The sequence below is a fragment of the Penicillium angulare genome (assembly GCF_028827245.1).
Source record: "Penicillium angulare strain IBT 27051 chromosome Unknown utg000004l_segment0_segment0, whole genome shotgun sequence".
Taxonomy (NCBI): Eukaryota; Fungi; Ascomycota; class Eurotiomycetes; order Eurotiales; family Aspergillaceae; genus Penicillium; species Penicillium angulare.
This window is the reverse complement of record NW_026623163.1, coordinates 2602256-2620948: the sequence shown is the minus strand read 5'-3', so window position 1 is coordinate 2620948 and position 18693 is coordinate 2602256. Positions and strand designations below refer to the sequence as shown.

The 18693-nt window shown below is 46.1% G+C and overlaps 9 protein-coding genes across 9 annotated transcripts; 5 read left to right on the top strand and 4 right to left on the bottom strand.

Annotated features, from left to right (window-relative positions):
• Window positions 1-192: 192 nt before the first annotated feature.
• On the top strand, window positions 193-1465 carry N7478_004915 (hydroxyacylglutathione hydrolase; the record flags this gene model as incomplete). Its single annotated transcript, XM_056921129.1, has 9 exons — window positions 193-217; window positions 294-381; window positions 443-514; window positions 572-605; window positions 662-872; window positions 953-1044; window positions 1104-1238; window positions 1294-1320; window positions 1382-1465. The coding sequence occupies 9 exons, from the start codon at window positions 193-195 to the stop codon at window positions 1463-1465; spliced, it is 768 nt and encodes a 255-aa protein (XP_056779166.1).
• A 425-nt stretch (window positions 1466-1890) lies between these two features.
• N7478_004914 (putative NAD+ kinase) lies at window positions 1891-3628 on the top strand (the record flags this gene model as incomplete). Its single annotated transcript, XM_056921128.1, has 4 exons — window positions 1891-1935; window positions 1981-2031; window positions 2101-3103; window positions 3195-3628. The coding sequence occupies 4 exons, from the start codon at window positions 1891-1893 to the stop codon at window positions 3626-3628; spliced, it is 1533 nt and encodes a 510-aa protein (XP_056779165.1).
• A 1374-nt stretch (window positions 3629-5002) lies between these two features.
• On the top strand, window positions 5003-5862 carry N7478_004913 (trafficking protein particle complex subunit 5; the record flags this gene model as incomplete). Its single annotated transcript, XM_056921127.1, has 2 exons — window positions 5003-5280; window positions 5376-5862. The coding sequence occupies 2 exons, from the start codon at window positions 5003-5005 to the stop codon at window positions 5860-5862; spliced, it is 765 nt and encodes a 254-aa protein (XP_056779164.1).
• A 408-nt stretch (window positions 5863-6270) lies between these two features.
• On the bottom strand, window positions 6271-7716 carry N7478_004912 (microfibrillar-associated 1 family protein; the record flags this gene model as incomplete). Its single annotated transcript, XM_056921126.1, has 1 exon — window positions 6271-7716. The coding sequence occupies one exon, from the start codon at window positions 7714-7716 to the stop codon at window positions 6271-6273; it is 1446 nt and encodes a 481-aa protein (XP_056779163.1).
• Window positions 7717-8013: 297 nt separating this feature from the next.
• N7478_004911 (O-methyltransferase) lies at window positions 8014-8783 on the bottom strand (the record flags this gene model as incomplete). The annotated part of the gene is made up of 2 exons (XM_056921125.1): window positions 8014-8595; window positions 8625-8783. 2 exons carry the CDS (start codon window positions 8781-8783, stop codon window positions 8014-8016), a joined length of 741 nt encoding a protein of 246 aa, XP_056779162.1.
• Window positions 8784-8859: 76 nt separating this feature from the next.
• On the bottom strand, window positions 8860-9233 carry N7478_004910 (O-methyltransferase; the record flags this gene model as incomplete). Its single annotated transcript, XM_056921124.1, has 2 exons — window positions 8860-8990; window positions 9113-9233. The coding sequence occupies 2 exons, from the start codon at window positions 9231-9233 to the stop codon at window positions 8860-8862; spliced, it is 252 nt and encodes an 83-aa protein (XP_056779161.1).
• Window positions 9234-10472: 1239 nt separating this feature from the next.
• N7478_004909 (putative galactose oxidase) lies at window positions 10473-12509 on the bottom strand (the record flags this gene model as incomplete). Its single annotated transcript, XM_056921123.1, has 1 exon — window positions 10473-12509. The coding sequence occupies one exon, from the start codon at window positions 12507-12509 to the stop codon at window positions 10473-10475; it is 2037 nt and encodes a 678-aa protein (XP_056779160.1).
• Window positions 12510-14375: 1866 nt separating this feature from the next.
• Window positions 14376-16574, top strand: N7478_004908 (Dyp-type peroxidase; the record flags this gene model as incomplete). The annotated part of the gene is made up of 8 exons (XM_056921122.1): window positions 14376-14425; window positions 14476-14701; window positions 14764-15038; window positions 15092-15190; window positions 15242-15367; window positions 15425-15504; window positions 15560-15847; window positions 15901-16574. 8 exons carry the CDS (start codon window positions 14376-14378, stop codon window positions 16572-16574), a joined length of 1818 nt encoding a protein of 605 aa, XP_056779159.1.
• A 1079-nt stretch (window positions 16575-17653) lies between these two features.
• On the top strand, window positions 17654-18196 carry N7478_004907 (putative ssDNA binding protein Ssb3; the record flags this gene model as incomplete). Its single annotated transcript, XM_056921121.1, has 3 exons — window positions 17654-17890; window positions 18009-18060; window positions 18120-18196. The coding sequence occupies 3 exons, from the start codon at window positions 17654-17656 to the stop codon at window positions 18194-18196; spliced, it is 366 nt and encodes a 121-aa protein (XP_056779158.1).
• Between the last annotated feature and the right edge of the window lie 497 nt (window positions 18197-18693).

Sequence of the window (18693 nt, the reverse complement as noted above, 5' to 3'; positions counted from 1 at the left end):
ATTAGTAAAGCTCATCGGAAGAACCATTTCTCCGTATGACGTTTGATATGTCATCCGTTCTTTCTGTAGATAACTAGACAAGAGCTCTCTCTTTTCCCCCGCACTAGAGACATCCCATCATTGGTGATGAGTTTTGCAAGAGCAATTAGAAGCTTTCGATATCGCCCAGCTATTATAAATCAAGCTCGAGCCATGCATATTCAATCGATTCCTATGTGTATGTGGACACTGTCCTTGGCATTTCAACTCGATCAATTTGACCATCTAGGCTAATCCTCTACATTATGCTCCAGGGACGGGGAAGGGCAATAACTATGCATACCTCGTTACAGATGAACCGACTAAGCACTCGGTTATTATCGATCCTGCCAATCCTCCAGAGTTAGTTTGACCATGCTATCCATATCTCGCGAGATACGGCGCTAATATTGCTTGATTCTAGGGTAGTACCCGAGCTCAAGTCTCAGATCGCTTCTGGAAAGATTGATTTGACTGCTATCGTCAATACCCACCAGTATGTTCTTGTCCCGACTAGATATGGATAAGTATTGCTTTGACTAACCAATCTCAGCCACTGGGACCATGCTGGAGGTAATGATGACATGGTAAGTGCTAGCATATTATATCCCTTGATGAGCTCTTGAAACTTATACCCTCTTAGTTGAAAGCATTTGGCAAACTCCCTATCATTGGAGGATCGAATTGCCAGTCCGTCACCCAGACTCCTGGACATGGCGAGACTTTCAAGATTGGAGAGCGTATCTCGGTCAAGGCCTTGCACACACCGTGCCATACCCAAGATAGTATCTGCTATTTCATGCAAGACGGAGATGAACGAGTTGTGTTCACTGGTGACACTTTGTTTATCGGAGGTATGGCTTGATTTGCTTATTTTTCATGCCCTGCATCCTCTTACGTGATAGCATCCTCTGACGTGATATGCCATATATAGGATGCGGTCGTTTCTTCGAAGGCAACGCGAAGGAGATGCACAAGGCATTGAACGAGACCCTGGCAGCTTTACCAGACGACACCAAGGTTTTTGTAAGTTGATTTCCCCGATTTCCAATTAATTTGATGTACTGATTCTAACAAATTTGCAGCCCGGACATGAATACACCAAAGGCAATGTTAAGTTCTGCATCTCAGTCTCGCAATCAGAGCCAATCAAGAAGCTCCAGACCTTTGCAGAGGAGAACAAGGAGACTCAGGGCAAGTTCACTATTGGTGACGAGAAGGTACGTGCTCGAATTGATGCCAAGCCACAGAGGTTGAACTAATGGTATTATATAGCTTCACAATGTGTTCATGCGTGTCGATGTAAGTCTCCCCCTGCTCCTACTGATCCCTCTATTTCCAAATACTTATATAAGTTGTACAGGACCCGGTAATCCAGAAAGCGACCGGCAAGACTGATCCAGTAGACGTGATGACTGCCTTGAGAGAGATGAAGAATGCCATGTAGTAGATGTATATAGTAGTACTATGACAAGCAATTGAAATCAAAGCTTAAACGGCCTATTTCTCCCGGGAGATCTTCGTTCGGCACCGAAATTGACTTAGACCGAGATAAAAAGCCGGGACCGTCGAATTATATGAACTAAATATATCTATAAACGAATGTATTTTCTTATTTGTCTATAAATCTGAATAATGCAACCTCCAATAACCAATTGATTGTTCCCCCGACCACAGAAAACAACATTCCATCAATGCTCCTCGGCATGGCGGGCAGGGCTGCGAGGAATGGATGGATCGACGTCATACCCACTTCCACCCATCCTAGCGTGCATCCGTTTGCAATCCCACCACCGCGCAAGCTAGCGTTATCATCCCAAACACACAATGCCACTTTAATCGACACATACAATAGCCCCGAATTTGCGCGCGATGGATCACGATGCCCGAGATATATCCTCGGCCGCTGTGGATGAAGTACGTTCCCCGAAGCGAAGTTAAAAAATACTAAACCAAGCTTAGAGTCATCATGATGGAGCGGCCAGCGACAATGAGGCGCGAAACAAGCTAGAGGTGAGTAAACAAAGACAGATGCAAGCGCATAAATATTGAGTTTGCAGTTTCCTAACTACAGTTTGCTAGGTCGTCTTCTATCCCGATTCCAACCACCGCCGCAAATCCTCACTAGTGACAATGGAAAAGCCTCGATTGAAACCTCATCACGATCCGCAAGACAGAACAACAGCATGTTATGTACACTCCCTTATTGCGGGCGAATGGGCTTCACCCATAAAGACAGATGTTGATACAGGAGACATGGTTGCCCCCATTCGTGAGGATGAGGCAACCGTCGACCCAAAACTCCTGGGCGAGGATAATATTGTGTCCGTGATGGATGGCGATAACAAAACCATTAAACTGGAACCCACAGTACTACAATCACGCCATTTGACGAAGCGACAATTGTCTGATATGGCCTGGAACGTACGAAAACTCTCGAAGAAGCTCGGGAGCATCAAGCTCAAACTGACAGTTCAAAATGTCTTCATTGTTAGCAAGACACATGATGAGTCCCTCGTGAGCTTGACAAGGAGGGTTACTCGCTGGTTACTTTCCAAGGATCGCGACGCACCATATAACGTCTACGTGGAGCGTCGTATGGAAACACATCCAGACTTCGGTGCGCTGCAACTACTGCAGGATGAGCCCTCCGCCAAGGGTCGATTGAAGTACTGGGACCCGAAGCTCGCGCAGGAGCAGCCACATCTATTTGATTTTGTTATTACTCTTGGTGGAGACGGAACTGTTCTCTACACTAGCTGGTTATTCCAGCGTATTGTGCCACCTGTCTTATCATTTGCGCTTGGGTCATTAGGCTTCTTGACTAATTTTGACTTTACGGATCATAAAAGGATTCTTGAAAATGCTTTTAGGGACGGTGTTGTCGTGAGTCTTCGATTACGATTTGAATGCACTATCATGAGAAGCAAGGCGAGGTTAAAAGACCCGCATTCTCGAACATTAACAGACCGCGACCTGGTAGAGGAGTTGATTGGAGAGGAAGGAGAGGATACATTGACACATACTCCGGATCGCGTGTATGAGATTCTGAACGATGTGGTTCTGGATCGTGGACCAAACCCAAGTATGTACATTGAACTACTTCCCCGTCTATTCCCTTTCGGTCTGTCACTTTTGCCTATTGAAATTTCAAAGCTAACCACATATCCCGCCAGCCATGTCTCAAATCGAGCTGTTTGGCGATGATGAGCATTTCACCACATTACTTGCCGACGGAATATGTATTGCTACCCCAACAGGATCAACAGCGTACAACCTCGCTGCAGGGGGATCACTCTCTCATCCCGAAAACCCGGTTATATTGGTAACCGCCATTTGCGCTCACACTCTTTCATTCCGCCCAATTATTCTTCCCGACACAATTGTATTGCGCATGGGTGTTCCATACGATGCCCGAACCAGTTCTTGGGCCAGTTTTGATGGGCGAGAACGCGTGGAGTTACACCCAGGAGACTATGTCACTGTCTCAGCGTCGCGATACCCCTTTGCAAATGTTTTACCGCAGGACGGACGCGGGGAAGATTGGGTGCATAGTATTTCTAAAACATTGAATTGGAATTCTCGCACAAAGCAGAAGAGTTTCAAATGAAACATGCCTTCTTCTGGTCTGTGTTTGATAAATTATGGGGTCATATTTCTTGCTTGGGTATTTGAAATCCGATTGCTTTCATGATGCTTCGTTACTCGAAGGGATCGCAGAAACTGAATGTCCAAAGTGGACTGAACTTACAGAATACATACCAGTTGATACAAGGAATATTCTTGCCATAGAAAATGCCCTTTTGAACTTGTTCATCTATACTATTGCTACATATGATAGTAATTAAACTCACATGGTCTCCCGAGGATGTATTGGACCATCTGATTTGGTAATAAGCCAGTACAAAGGTAGCAGCTATGAATCATTTATTGCAAATATTTAAGAGTATTCATTTTAGAAATAAAAATCACAAGCCATTCCATTACTTCATCTCTTTCATCGTCGGTGAAAATTTTTCTAGCTCAAGTGGATAATCGCTAGAAGCTTCCCACTGGTTTCCGGGGCAGCCTCCGCCCTATAAAAAGCGGCTTCGCGCCCCGAAATTTTCTTCCTTCCTCCAAGCATCTTCTGCATCCGAAGTTCAAATGAGAACATCTCACAGCAAAGAATCAACACCTTTCGACACTTGATTTCTTCATTTTTATCTTCCACTAACTTGGTAAGTCTTTGACTTTGGCTTTTTTCTTTTATTTCCTTCGGGATCAGCCATGGGCCACACGGCCCAATTCATATGATGAAAATTTTTCCTACATTCGCAGTTTCCACGCTAGGCCCTAATTGAACCTATTTCTGGGCTCGCTGAGCGCAATTGTACTTCCTTGGATGTCTGATTGAATTGGCTGAATCCCTTACGGATTTATTAGCTGTTGTTTGATGGTCTTGAACCTTGCTAACAATGGTTTCAGAACAGGACACTTGACTTGGCGATTCCATCCATAGCTTTATAGAACTACAACCCTTCTGAGCGCTCGTTCGACTGCTATTATCTGGAATACTGGCTGGACTTGTCGAGTTGACTTGGTTAGGTTATTTTTCTCAAATTTTCCTTTCGAAGCTGGAGTCGGAGGAGTCATTGTGCGACTGCACATGGACACACTCCAAACTCTGCCTTTAATAATGAAACATTCTTTTCTTAAAAACACCATGCTTTCTTTCCCTGTAAACTGTAAATGAGCTTCTTTTCGTCAGTAAATTACCAATCAACCTGAGAATGCAGATTTCGTATATGAGTTGCGCCCACGGACGATGTGCTCCACCGTAGATCACATCCGCATCCCAAGTTCAACCGGAGACTCAGCTTCGGCCCCTCAAACAACCGCCATATCACGAACTACACGAAACGCCAGGGTAGAATTGACAACTACTACCCTCGAATTAGGCCATTGATTCACTTGTTGCATTGCGTTTCTATCCCCAGGCACCATGGCCGCACCCAGGCATTCGGCCATGCTGTCCATCAGCAAAAACGTCGGCACGCCGCAATCCACATCCAGCGACAAGACACAAATAGCACAACAGCCACAAAGTCCCGCCCAAACACCCGGTCTTAGGGTCCCATCGAATCGCAAAACCATCTACGACAGACATCTTAATCGGAGCCGCAATGCAGAGCTCAGCCGCGCGAGCTTCGCATACCTATTCGCGGAGATGGTCACATACGCCCAGCGGAGGGTAACAGGGATTCAAGATTTAGAGAAACGGTTCGTGGACCCAACAACCAGCAAACATATGCTCGCTCTGCTCTGCTCTGCTATACCTTATTCCATATCTATAGACCCATCACTAACTTTCACAGATTAAACGAACAAGGATACCCGCTAGGCCTCCGTCTCCTCGACCTCCTTTTCTACAGAGCAACATCCACCTCCTCCTCAGCTCTCTCCAGCTCCTCAACATCTTCTTCACCTCCAAACAGACCTCTCCGCATACTAGCTCTCCTTCACCTCATTCACGGACCCCTCTGGCGTCTCCTTTTCCAGCGCTCAGCAGATGCCCTCGAACACTCCGTTTCCCCAGATACACCAAACGAATACATGATTACCGATAACGACCCCCTCGTCAACACATATATTAGCGTTCCGCGGGAAATGAACATGCTCAATTGCGCTGCTTACATTGCCGGTGTTATCGAGGGTGTCTGCGATGGGTGTGGCTTTGAAGCGAAGGTCTCTGCGCATAATCAGCCTACGGAGATGTGGCCCTCCAGAACTGTTTTTCTGGTGCGCTTTGGGGATACTGTTATGGAACGGGAGAAGGTTTTAGAGCGTCAGGGTCTTAAATAAATTTATCGTGTTTGGTGTCTTTATAAGCGGGACTATTTAGAATTGAATGACCTCGAGGCTTCTATATACGGCTCCTGTTTCTTCGAACGTACCAATGGACGCTGTTCATTATGTCTACGACTGCATTCATACCAAAGGGCTCGGAATGAACGTTATAAGTTGGAAAGGCCCTTTACGTGTGAATGATTTGTATCATGGATTTCATATTGATGATCAAAAGCTGGCAGCCCTCGGAATGGAGGAAGTGTATATCATTTTGCTTTTAGAATGCCAGTATATATACCCAAATTCCACAGAAAAATTGGAAATCCACATATACAAGTAGAGCTTTTGATTGAATACTCCATTTCAACGCCAAAGCATCAAAGTGAACGGGTTGATACAGTTATATCTGCTTTGAATTGCTGATCATGAAGAGCTATCCACTCGTCGTCGCTTGTCGCGGTCATCATATGGCGACGGGCTGCGTTTTCGACGCTCTCTAGACCTACTCCGTCCACCTTGATCATCACGACTGTCCTTCCGGGGAGAGCGAGAGCGAGATCTCCACCTTGATCGAACAAAACTGGCATTAGCGCCCGTTGGCCCACTAGGTCCTGAGCCTCGATCATCGCCACGATCAGGCATAAAACGCTCATCAGTAACGCCAATAGGCGGCGCATTATCACCGCGGCGATTCTGATACCCTTCACCGAATCGTCCAGTATCCTCCGACCTAAGATCACGGTAACGCGTACGGCCTTTCTTGCCCAACTTCGTCATATCACGGATTTGCATGTATTGTGGGAGGGTATCACGCGCAACGTCGTCCACGAATTTTCGACCCATCACATTGCGTTCATCCAGACCTTCTTTCTCTAGATCGCCACGGAAGAACGCGCCCTTATGGAAATAGCGCTGCATGAATCCACCCTGGCCTCGTGTTGCCTCACGGTCTTCTTTTTGTTGCGCGATAAACTCGGCATCTTCGCGATCGCGGTCTTCTTGTGTGAGATTGCGCCGGCGCTCGATCTCTTCACGCTCCTTCTCTGCTTCCTCGATTGCCTCGCGCTCGCGCTTGACTCGTTTCAGTTCTCGGAGCTTCCATGCTGCGTATTCGGAGTCTGGGTCAACGCCGTCTTTGTCGTCAATGGCTGCTTCATCGTCTGCTTCGGCTAAGTCGTCGTCGTCGTCCCAGGCTTTATTTGCTGATGAGCGCGCAATCGCATCTTTTTCTAATTGATCACGGACTAATTGGTCCGCTTTTTCTTGTCGTTGGGCTGCTCGGCGTGCCTCAATCTCTTCTGTCGATTCTGTAGGAACTGATGCAGCCTGTGCTTGATCCTTAGTTGCTTGGTTCCTCTTATCCTTCTTAATAAAAGTAGGCCGTATTAACATTCGCCGGGGAGCTTCGTCTTCGGAACTACTCTCTTCTTCGGAGCTATCATCCTCTTCTTCTGACTCTCCTGCGACAGCTGTCTGTGTTTTTGTTGGCGCGGTAACGCCAGCTGGACGAGCTTGTATAGGTAGCGCGGCTTTAGGTTCTGGTGCTGAGACGGCAGCGTCATCGTCGTCCTCTTCCTCCTCATCGTCATCTTCAGTGACAAATCCCTCCTCGTCCTCATCCTGGGCTTCTTGTACAGCTTTGCGGGCAGCTGCAGAGGGGAAGGAGCTCGCTTTCGGTGCTTGCTGTTTGCGACGAGTTTCCGCTTGTCGTCTTTCTTGTTCTTTCTGTGCCTCAATATCGTCTTCTTCCACCTCTTCTTCGGAAGATGAATGCTCTTCAGCGACTGCTTTTCCTGGTCGGTAACGGCCCACCGGCTTGAGCGGGTTTGCGGTCATCCCGCGGTGGGAAGAGGGGAGTGGAGGGGGCATTTTGTTGTAGTTTGGATGTCGGAGTTGGAATTAAAGGTATAGATTGTAGTAATGAAGCAGTTTTGATCGTCAAAACCTCCTTTTAAGTTTAGGGACTCATTGGAAATGGCAGCGCAAAAATATGAATACCTGACGTTGTAAAGCATGAGCTCCCAATTTGGCCGAAATTGATAAATATCACGTGATGATATCGATGTTATCGCTATCAGCACGCTGATTTCAACTACGCAGTTGTGATTTATATTGGCCTTTTTTCCTTTTCTATTTTGAACCGATTGTTTACTCATCATCTTGAATCTATCTAGAAGTTTTAATCTGAACAGGGACTGCCTCAAATAAAGCATTTGCTCCCGCTCCCTGGTCATCTGCCCGCCACACCTTAACAACCTTGAATTGAGCACGCTCCAGAGGACTCAGCCACTGCTTGTCCGTGCGCTCTGGAGATGAAAACGTAGTAATCATGATGAGGTCAACGCTGGTGTTGAACTTGGGGATGCCAGTCTCAAGCAGGGTATTCTCGTTGATCAAGAGAACCGAATCCTCCGCCATGGCATCACGGATACGCTGCAGAGGCTGTAGAGCTTGCTTATCGGGCCAATCGTGCAGCACGGTACGCATGTAGTAGGCTTTAGCACCCTCAACAGGCTGCACGTCGAACCAACTGTAGGTCAGGGCCTCGATACCCTGCGCAAGAGGAGGCTGGATATCCGATATGACCTCGGGCGGGTCCTGCACGATCAGACGACCGGCGAGGTTCATCTTCTCCTTGAAACGCGCGATGTCGTGGCCCTTACCGCCGCCAATGTCGACTAGGAGCACGCGGTCTGCATCCTTGCCCAGTCGTTCTTCGAAAGGGTATAAGTCGTACCACTGCTCGCCCTCTACGGCCCGGTTCCGGTCTCCATTACCGTGTTGAAGGCGTGTTGCTGGTTCTGTGCCAGCCACTCAAAGTAATGTAGCTTCGTGCGGTATGCCAGCTGGAAAGGAGTCTCATAGGCATCATCGGGACTCCGGTAGTCTCTGGCTTCCAGGAATTTGTGAGTGTGTGCAGTGGCTTGCAGAATCATGTGGCTAGTAGAATATCAAGACAGTCAGCCGCATACGCTCTTTTTAACTTCTCGACAAAGATAAGGATTGGGGCATTTACAAGTTCTTAATCACTTCGCTAGGAGGAGCGCCGGTTGCGAATCCCAGAGCCAATGGTTGAGGCTGGTACTTATACAGCTCAGTTTCGGTGAAAAAGCAATGGGAACTCAAAAGACGCATGACCCGAACTGGATAACGTAGAATCCAATTTCTGAGCCAAGCGGCTCTAGATTATTACCAATTTAGATGAGGGAATATCTTGCCCAGCAAATATTCAAAAGCGACTGAATAAGGGGCTCCACGACCCCACGAAGCCATTCCAATGAATCCAAAAGCTGGAAACGAGCTGAGTCCGGGAGCTCATCAGTAGGAGAGAGCTTGGATAGGCCTGCGTTGACAGCGTCTGTCAGTTCGGCAACAGTCTCAGCCATTGTGTATAAAAAATAGAAATAAACGGATGAAAAATGGACGGAGCGAGGAATTGTCAAGGAGAAAATTGGTGTGGACGATGGTCGATTTTCAACACTTTATATTCAGCTTTTAATCCTGGTCAGTTTGTATGCTAGTTCATAGTACACGTCTTCCCCTTCCAAGGTTCTCATCCTGTGACATAGTAGAAGAGGCCCAAGAGCGGATTGCTAGTGACTGATACATTTAGTAGTCCAATGGAGGACCAAAGACGTAATGCCTTTGGCCCCAAACTGGAGCAATTAGTTTGTCCTGGTCATTCGTTGATGCGGCACGTTTCTTTGAACCAAGCAGCCCCCACTACCTACCTCCCCACATGCAGATCTTGTCATATTTACACCTAGCGCCACATTCGTATGCGGCGAGACCGAGGCCTCATGATGCACTAGATGTACGCTTGCAAATAGTTACAGCATTGACGTAGCTTGTATCCACAGTGAAGTACTTTGGAAGTTGAGGCACAACCTTTGAATAGTACTAGTGTTGAACCCTGCCTTATGCTAGTGAATGCCAAAAAGTTCGGCAGATCTGAACTCATCAAATTGCCTTCTCCTACGCTATTATCTTTATAAGTTGCTTGGTATATAGCCTTCTACCTGTCCCGGATAGATCCTCTAGACTCGGCCCCTCTTGAGATCCATATAAAGTGGTGTTGTATTGTACGTGTTTGGATACAACTTGAAGTTTTAATTCGATGCAAGCGATCTCATTTATTTTCTTTTATCTGCCGTTTATATCCGGAATTTTCGGGGTTACTACAGTCAACCCGATAAATAATCCCACTGCTTGTAAAAAGAACGGCAGGATCGATTGTATTGCTCATGTAAAACTACAAAAGAGCCATAGTATGTCGTTTCAATCCCACCATTCATGAATAGAAAATCTTATACTCTTTACTATCTCCCTATAACTTAAATCACACCATATTAGCTTTAATAAAAGCCTTATGGTGCATAGTAATATTAAGTATACAGCTTAGAGCTTAGGTATAATATCATCTAAGCCTCTAGAGTTACCTTAGTAAAGATTAAACAATCGAGAGAATTGCAATTAATACTATGACACATCGTGTTGTGGTATAAAAATTGAGATTAAATTAATGCTTGCGCGTACATTCAAGTTCTTTTCTTCGTCCATCCAATAAATCAGTCTCATGGCCCGGTCCTCGAGCACTTTGAACCATTGATATCAATAAATATCATTTAAGCTGCTACTCGAACATTCACTGAATGACTGGGAACCCCATTCTTCAGAACAAAAAGCATGTAATATCCTGGCTGAGCAATACCTGCCTCCCCAGGAATCTGGAAACTGTACTTATTAGATCCGTCCTTCGTCAGCTTAACACTGATGCGTCGCTGATCGGTGTTCACTGTATGTGTCGCCGAGCCATAACGGATGATCGACGCCCCTTCATCAACATCACCGCCAGTGGTGACTTCGACAGTATCACCAGGCTTGACCTCGTTTGGTGAAACGCTCTTGATAACGGGACGGTCAGTCTTCAGGGATCCATCGTCCTCCAGAAGGTATGGGGGCGTGTAGATTTGCCCATCGAAATGATTGGCAGAACAATCTCCACACAAACCGCCACCACCTGTGAATACAGTACCATCCTGAAGCAACAAGGAGAGACTATGGTAGACACGGACGACACTGTTCTTTTGTTGTTCAATCCACTTGCCGCCATCAGTATCAGGAATGAATCGCTCTGAGATCAAATGAGCGCCACTTTCATTGAATGGAAGCCCGACATCCTGGCCACCGTTTACAAACACTGAGCCGTCTGGTAGAACAACAGAGGAATGGAAAGTACGCTTGTAGTGCATCCCATCACCTGCTTTTTCGACAGATGGAATCTGGTCAGGTTGGTCAATGGTAATGATCGCAGCATTGGCCGTCGCAGCCTTTTCTTCGTACCAGGGAGATCCACCGAATGTGAGAATCTTGCCATTGTCGTACATGACCGCATTTCCGCACATGGCATCCTCATCACCAGTACGTTCTCCAGCAGAATTGGTAGTTCCATCTCCCGATGTGCCATACCAGTTCATTGTTTTACTGGGACCGGCTTGGAATACAGTGCCGTTAGTCCAAGCAAATATCCAGCCATGGTTATCTTGTCGGTAGGTTCGAATGTCATCAGTAAGCATTTCTGATACCTTGGCGCCGGGAATCTGAGTCCATTGATTAGCGACGGGATCGTAGACCTCGCCGTCTTTGCCACTTGCAGCGACACGTTCGGTGCCACCAACACCGCCGCTGAATGAACCACCAATGACGAAGATGCGCCCATCCGATAGGGTGGACGTTGCCTGGTAGCCACGATCAATATTCATGGCCGCTGCTTTATACCAATGATCATCGGTGGTGTTGTAAATACTGGTCCGACTCTGATCGGTTCCGCCAGTGACGACGATCTGACCGTTCTGCTCGATCGAGATGCCAGGACAGAACATGTCGTGTTGTGTATTCTCGACATCTCTCTGAGTCACTGATTGGCCCTTTGGGTGCCAAGTGGCTGTCTGTGTGTCGCCACCAGGACTGCCAGTGAAAATATCGTGACCCCAGGAGGACCATGTGACCACTGCGCCAGAGATTGGATCAACGGCTCCAGCGACGGGAACCAGGGGCAAATCAATTGTTGGGCCCCAGGCACCTAACACAGGATCCGAAGGAATGAATTTAGTTTCATAGATCTGCAGATCTGAGATGGCGATTCCATTATTCGCAGCAGCAGACAGACGCAGGTAGGTGGCGTTTTGAGGCTGAAATGCTGAGAGCTTCAGGGCATTATCCGGCCACCAGGTTCCATATGCCACCTCACTCCAGTTTTCGCCATCAGAACTGAGGAAAATTTGATGCTCTTCGATGAGATTCTCCTCTTTGTCTTGCCTGGGAACCATTGTCAAGCCATTCACGGTCCGTTCTTCCCCCAGGTAAACGGTAATGGTTTGATCAGTACTGCTGGCCGCGCTCTGCCAAAATGTGTCGGTCGAATCGTCGATTGCTTTATCGCAATCGTGGCCATTCGCAATCGTGGAACATTTAAGGTCCCATTTGGAGCGATCTATAGCTTGGCCTTGTGGCAGAGGCTGTGACAGGGTTGCAACCTCACGACCACCAATCTGAGCGGTGTCGGGTGTCCTGCCTGTGCGATACAAAGACTCGTGGTACTTAAGGTCCTTCGCACTCGCTGTCCCCAGCACGACCGCTGCTGTATACCATCGGGATCTCATGTTGAGAATGGAGTCACGGGGGTCGGCTCGTGAAAGGTAGAAACGAATTCAAACAGAAGAACCCGTAGGTGTACAGACAATCGCAGGCTCATGCATTGCGGTGCACGAGGCTTTTAAAATAACATTTTGGTATTTATTCTGGAGCTCGGCAATAGTTTCGTGGCAGCATGCCAGGCCTGGCCGGGGAACGAGACAAGCATGGCGCGTGTAACAAAGGCCAAAGCCTAAGCTTCATTTCAAGGTACATGTGGAATGTATCAGCTCAAGAGCTTGAATATGCTTTTCCGCGGATATGAAAATTGGGCAAATAGCAAAGCCCTAGTCTCTCTCTTCAACAGGGAGCAGAATGTTGATGGATGCCGTCTCTCCCAGTTCCACTATTCATCAAGGAGCCCCGGGGGAGGGGGTGAGCCGGAAGTTGAGGGTCAAGATGTCGATCATATTGATAGTAAGAGGGACAGGAGAGTTTTATGCTTCCGAGTTTCCTGAAAGATTCAACTGGCCTATCGCAGTATGTTAGATGGTAAGTGTGGAATGTGGACTGGGATCAGCGTAGGTAGGTGGTAACCTTAACGGGCCGCGTCCGAGCCCGTCAAGGCTAGCCCCACAATCCCCCGTAACCCTATTCATTCATCCCTAGCTGTCATCTCCTAGACCTATTACCATAAACGGCACTGCTCGACAGGATCAAAGCATACAGAATAATTGAGTTTAATAAGGGTACGAATGGTATTCCCATAAAATTTTGCAGCACGAGATGTGTAATTTACTGTCCTCTTGACATACACAATCTTTGGCTACGAGAACAGGAAAAAGCGCTTGCTGTGATGACCAGTACAAGCCAACTACAACAGGAATGCCAGCCACAACATTAGGTCACATTACACATTGCCCCGGAGTTGAGTATTGATCAATGAAGACGGTGACAATTTAACCATGAGCAATGGGACATGCTGGGTTTGTAATTCTTCTATTTCTTTTTCTTTTTCTTTTCAGTACTCCGGTGAACATGGCAGCGTCGAATCGTCGACTAACGAAATCCAGAAGATTTGAAATTCCTTGCTAGCCGGAAACCTAAATGAGCATGTAATAGCAACTGTGGCGCTATCCCACTGTAACGCTTCCAGAATTTGACTACAGTTGGACCGTGGCGGTATGTGCAATCATCGACGAAAATGGGCCGCCATGCTACTGCGCCGCTTTCACTGGCAAGAAAAGACCATGGCTAGCCCCTAAAAGTAATGAGTCCCCGTTTTTAGCAAAGTACCAGGGAATTTTATGATTCCCTGACGTTGATTGTGTAACCTCAGCATCCTTCCTAGTCCCGGAATACTATGTTCTTCAGCCATGTCCCCCAACTTAACAAACGCGAATTCTGTAACCAAGCAATCCCCCAAAAGCGAAAATGGTCATTCCAAGCCATGTGTTAGTAAAACATAACCTTTTCCTTATCGTATTATAGCTAAATTACCAACCTAAACTGGCGCACGCACAAATTGATGTCTGAGAGCCCCGAGATATAGATACTACTCTCCATGTACCAATACGGGACACATTAGAGATCTACCATGTATGATCAGCTTGAAGGCCTTCCGCAAGCAGAGTCATTCCTAATTGAGGTAGTGAAGGGCCAAAATTAAGGTTGTATATATTCATCTATGTCATAGACAAAAATTATGTTTTGGCCGTTGACGACATGTGGGGTGCCATACAAAAGAGGTTACAGCATATATCCAGTGTTTTACATCAATCTATAAAATAAGGGCTAAGTCCGAGAAAATAGAGATTGACATTTACTTGATATCCTATTCCGCATCTAGTATTTCCTATTGTTGGATCTATACCTAAGGAAATCGCTTTTGCAAAATGGCTGAATCTACACCCCCTAATCTTGACAATATCCAAGGCGATATCTGGTTAGCCTTCTTTCCATACCATTGCAAGATTCCATACTTACCTGCATTAGGCCTGGTCTGTCGAAAAAGTACCAAGAGTTTTGGTTCTTTCAGATCACCGATGTCAATGCTTTCAAGCCTAGTCTCGGAAGCCTGGTGGCCGATAAAGTCATTGCGACTTCCAGAGACGCGCTAAAAAATAGGGAAGACATACTGGAGATTAAAACCTCGCAACCGGGTACCATGCATGAGCTAGCTGCAGTGAACATTGCTTTCAGCTTCAAGGGAATGCAAAAGGTAAGTAATCATAATGGTCTTCATGGCTGCGAGTCAGTGCTGAATCTTGGCTTTTGTCGTAGCTGTCCAAAGATGGCTTCAAGGATGACCCGTTTCGCAAGGGTATGGAGGCCGATATGGTAAACGAGGGCAGGGATAAAATTGAGGAATGGATGAAAGAGTTCAGAGCGGAAAATGGTGGTGTTGATGGAGTGGTGATGGTGTGCGGGACTGAAGCGAAGGTCAAGGAGACCACCGCAGAGGTGGCTGAAACTTACTTCAGCTCGGCTCAAGGAATCAAGCATATCATTACTCTTGACGGTAGAGAGCGACCTGGTAATAACGCGAAGCATGAGCAGTAAGTCTCCGAGTCCTTCGTATCGGAACACCTTTGATCTAAAGTCATCACAGCTTCGGTTTCCTCGATGCCATTTCGCAGCCTCGGTTGACGAGCTTTGATACGAAGAATAAGAAGGGAGATGGCAATTACCAATACATGTGCCGTCCTGGGTAAGTTTTTCACTGACTCAAAAATAACACTCACTGACTCAACAATGATAGCCGCATTATCATTGGACATGATGGAGATATGAACAATGAGGAAAAGCTGCAGCACCCCAGCTGGGCCAAGGATGGCAGTTACCTTGTCATTCGTAGACTCAAACAGCTTGTACCAGAGTTCAACAAGTAAGCTACTTTCGTGCTCACATATTTGGGATAACAACCTGACCGCTATAATTGAAGGTACCTGAAAGAGGAGGCTCCTAAACTTCATTTTACTGAAGGCCAGTTAGGAGCACGGCTAGTAGGACGTTGGAAAAGCGGTAAGCTACACTGTTGTAGTGTGATTCCATTTTGAGAGACTAAGACGAGTTATAGGGGCCCCTGTTGAGCTGTACCCCGATGTGGACAGCCCCAAAAATGCAAGGATGAACGAGTTCAACTACAACGTGAACGATCACAAAAATTGCCCATTTGCTTCGCACATGCGCAAGACTAAGCCTCGAGCCATAGTCAGTGATAGAGATATGAACGATATCATGCGTCGCGGTATCCCCTATGGACCTGAAGTCGGAAAGACCGAGACCGAGACCGAGCAAGATCGAGGTCTCATGTTCACATGCTACCAGTCCAGTATTTCTAACGGCTTTCAGTTTCTGAAAAGAAGTAAGTCAATTGAAATAGATAACTTGGACCAAATCATTGACATCTTCTCCAAGGCTGGATCAATTTGGATACATTCCCAGCCGACAAGACCGAGTTTACTGGCGGTACCAACCCGGGACAAGACGCTATCGTGGGCCAACTCGTCAAGAGGCCTCAGAAGCCGAAACACAAAATCCTGACCACAAGCCTTGTCGATGGCAAGGGCCAGAACACCACAACCAGCTTTCTTCCCTTTATCCAGTCCAATGGCGGTGATTACTTCTTCTCTCCTTCTATTCAGCTTCTTGGAGACATGGCTGGAGGGTTGAAGACTGGTAAACGCAAACGTGGGGATGAAAATTCCAGCGGCATGTCCGTCATCTACCATGCCAAATTTTCCTACTACCAGTATGCGAACAACGAAAATATCTGGGTGGTCTTTCCTGATGGCCAGACTCACGGATCGCCGCTTCATGTCCTGGCAACATTCACCAAGAGTGCAGCTGGTGTTTTAAATGAAGCACTTCACGGAATCTTCCCATTTATGCACGTGGATTCAGACAGCCGTAGCTTCAAGACTAGAGTCAAAGAGAACTCTAACGTGCCACAGTATTACTGGTTTGACGGTGGCTGGAGTGAGAATGGTGAGAACCTAGACCTGATAATGTACAATAAAGCTGGGGAGAAGTGTGGAGAGTATACTCTGGAGCGAGTGACAAAGGATACTCAGCTTAAGAGCAAAAACTAGTATCAGAAAATTCGGGATTCAGGTGGCTCAAGTGATTTATGTGACTTCTTCAATCGCAATAAAATTGATTTATTTTTTCGTTTCACATTTTCTTCCATATATAGGTCCACTTTCTCTCTTTCACTGTCCCTTCCTCATCCGAGTCCCCTATGGCTAGAATATGGCTCTTGGAGAAGCGGTCTGGTCGAAATTAGTATATGACAAAACTAGGATTATTCACTTTGGTTGAGAGTATATAACTTGAAACTTTGAAGTGTAATAGCCCTGTCCACGTGTGTGTGTTCTATTACTATTACAGTGGACAAACAAGATGAAAATGTTATCTTTCCCTGTTCAAGTCGTCTTGCCCCCGAAGTCTACTCTTAGTATCCAGGTGATATTGTTTAGTCAACTTATATATTGAACGCTTAGGTTTTGAGAAAGGCTTTCTACCTAAGTACTACATTTAATTTGTTTAAACGTTCTCTTCCAACATTGTAGATTCCTACACAAAGTTATTTTTTCAAGTTCCATCAAGTCATCGTGATTCACCTATCGAACCCCAATATTCCTAATTTAATTATGCATAGATAAAAAATTGAACATTTACGGACTATCCACCATCATTAAACTCAAGTTTTCAGTATGGATGGAACTTCCAAGGTTGAACTTGAAATCGATCTAAGAGACTTTCAAGTTCAAGGAATTATGCTAGAACTTGAAGGTGTGATCATACTGTACTTCCAACTTGAACTTCAACTTGAAGTTGAAGGTCGGGAAACAAAGCCTTACTAGTTAGATACTACCAGATTTTTTCTTACTTCATTCTGTTTATTTTAAAATAGAGCCATTTATTTTGCCGTTAAATACTATTATGGATTCAATATAGTTTAATAAACAAAATAGAATTTCATAGATCTATCCAGCAATTAATTATTAATTTAAACTACGGTCACGTGCTCACGCGTCCCATCTACGCGTCTAATCGGCGAAACCGATCGAGCCCTCTCCTCGACATCCTTCACTCAACCCCGCCACTGCCCACTCCGTTCCTATTGCCAATTACAAAAGCCAGGGATACTACAACATAACCGTCCAATATGTCTATGCAATCGCCCCGAGTCCTTCCCCAGCACCTCGCCAACTTCCAGCAGAACGCTGCGAAGACACCGCACACCGTCCGCATCCTCGGTACCGTCAGCGAACTCCAGGGCGAGACCGCAAAGATCGCGTGTGGTACCCATGGCGAAGTGACAATTATCTTGACACCGGACGATCACTTGCAGATGGGAAAGCTCGTTGAGGTCGTAGGGAAGGTTGTGAATGTTGAAGGCGGGGTATGTGCTCCATTTACATCCATCCGCGCAGAATAATTGCGCAGACTTGACCGTTGCTGTTGAAATGGAAAAGAAAACACATAAACAAAAATAATTGTGCTGATAAAGATCTTCGCAGTTGGGACTCCGTGTTCTTGGAACGAGTGACTGGGGAAACCCTGCGGATTGTGGTAAGTCCCTTTTCTCCATTCGTTGGTAGGATCATAATGACTGATTTGATTTTCCTTAGATTACAAAATTTGGGAGAGCCTTGTTGATGCCACACACCGCATCAAGACTATTTTCTACGATGCTCCTGCTAATTAAAATGTTGATCATCGTGTGAATAATATGGAAGAAGGAAGCAAGGAAAAGCAAAACGAAGTCGATGGTACTTTTATGAAGGCTCCAATGAGATGAATGTACTGGAAGTGGATATATGTTGAGATTGTCTGTTTCTATTGGGTTGCAGGACCTACCACCGATTTTGCATATTCTACGATGTTATGATCAATTTTTTGCTGTCGCAATTGTTCTGTATTTTTGACCTGGCTTAGCCCTGTTTTCGTGTAGAGTAATCGGCATTAATGTAATCTTGAAGGATTTAATCATGCGACAAATGGTCCATGTATCCAGGCACGAGTTCTTAAGAAATTCTAAGGGGTTTAAGGAAATTCGGAGGCTAAGGCTGAGTTCGAATTTCAATTCTTTTGGAATAGGAGGTTGGTTGCATGAATACAACAAGCTAAATATTTCGATTGCAACTCGTGCAATAACAATAGCAATGACTCATGCACAAGTGGCAGAGATAGAGCGTAGCAGTC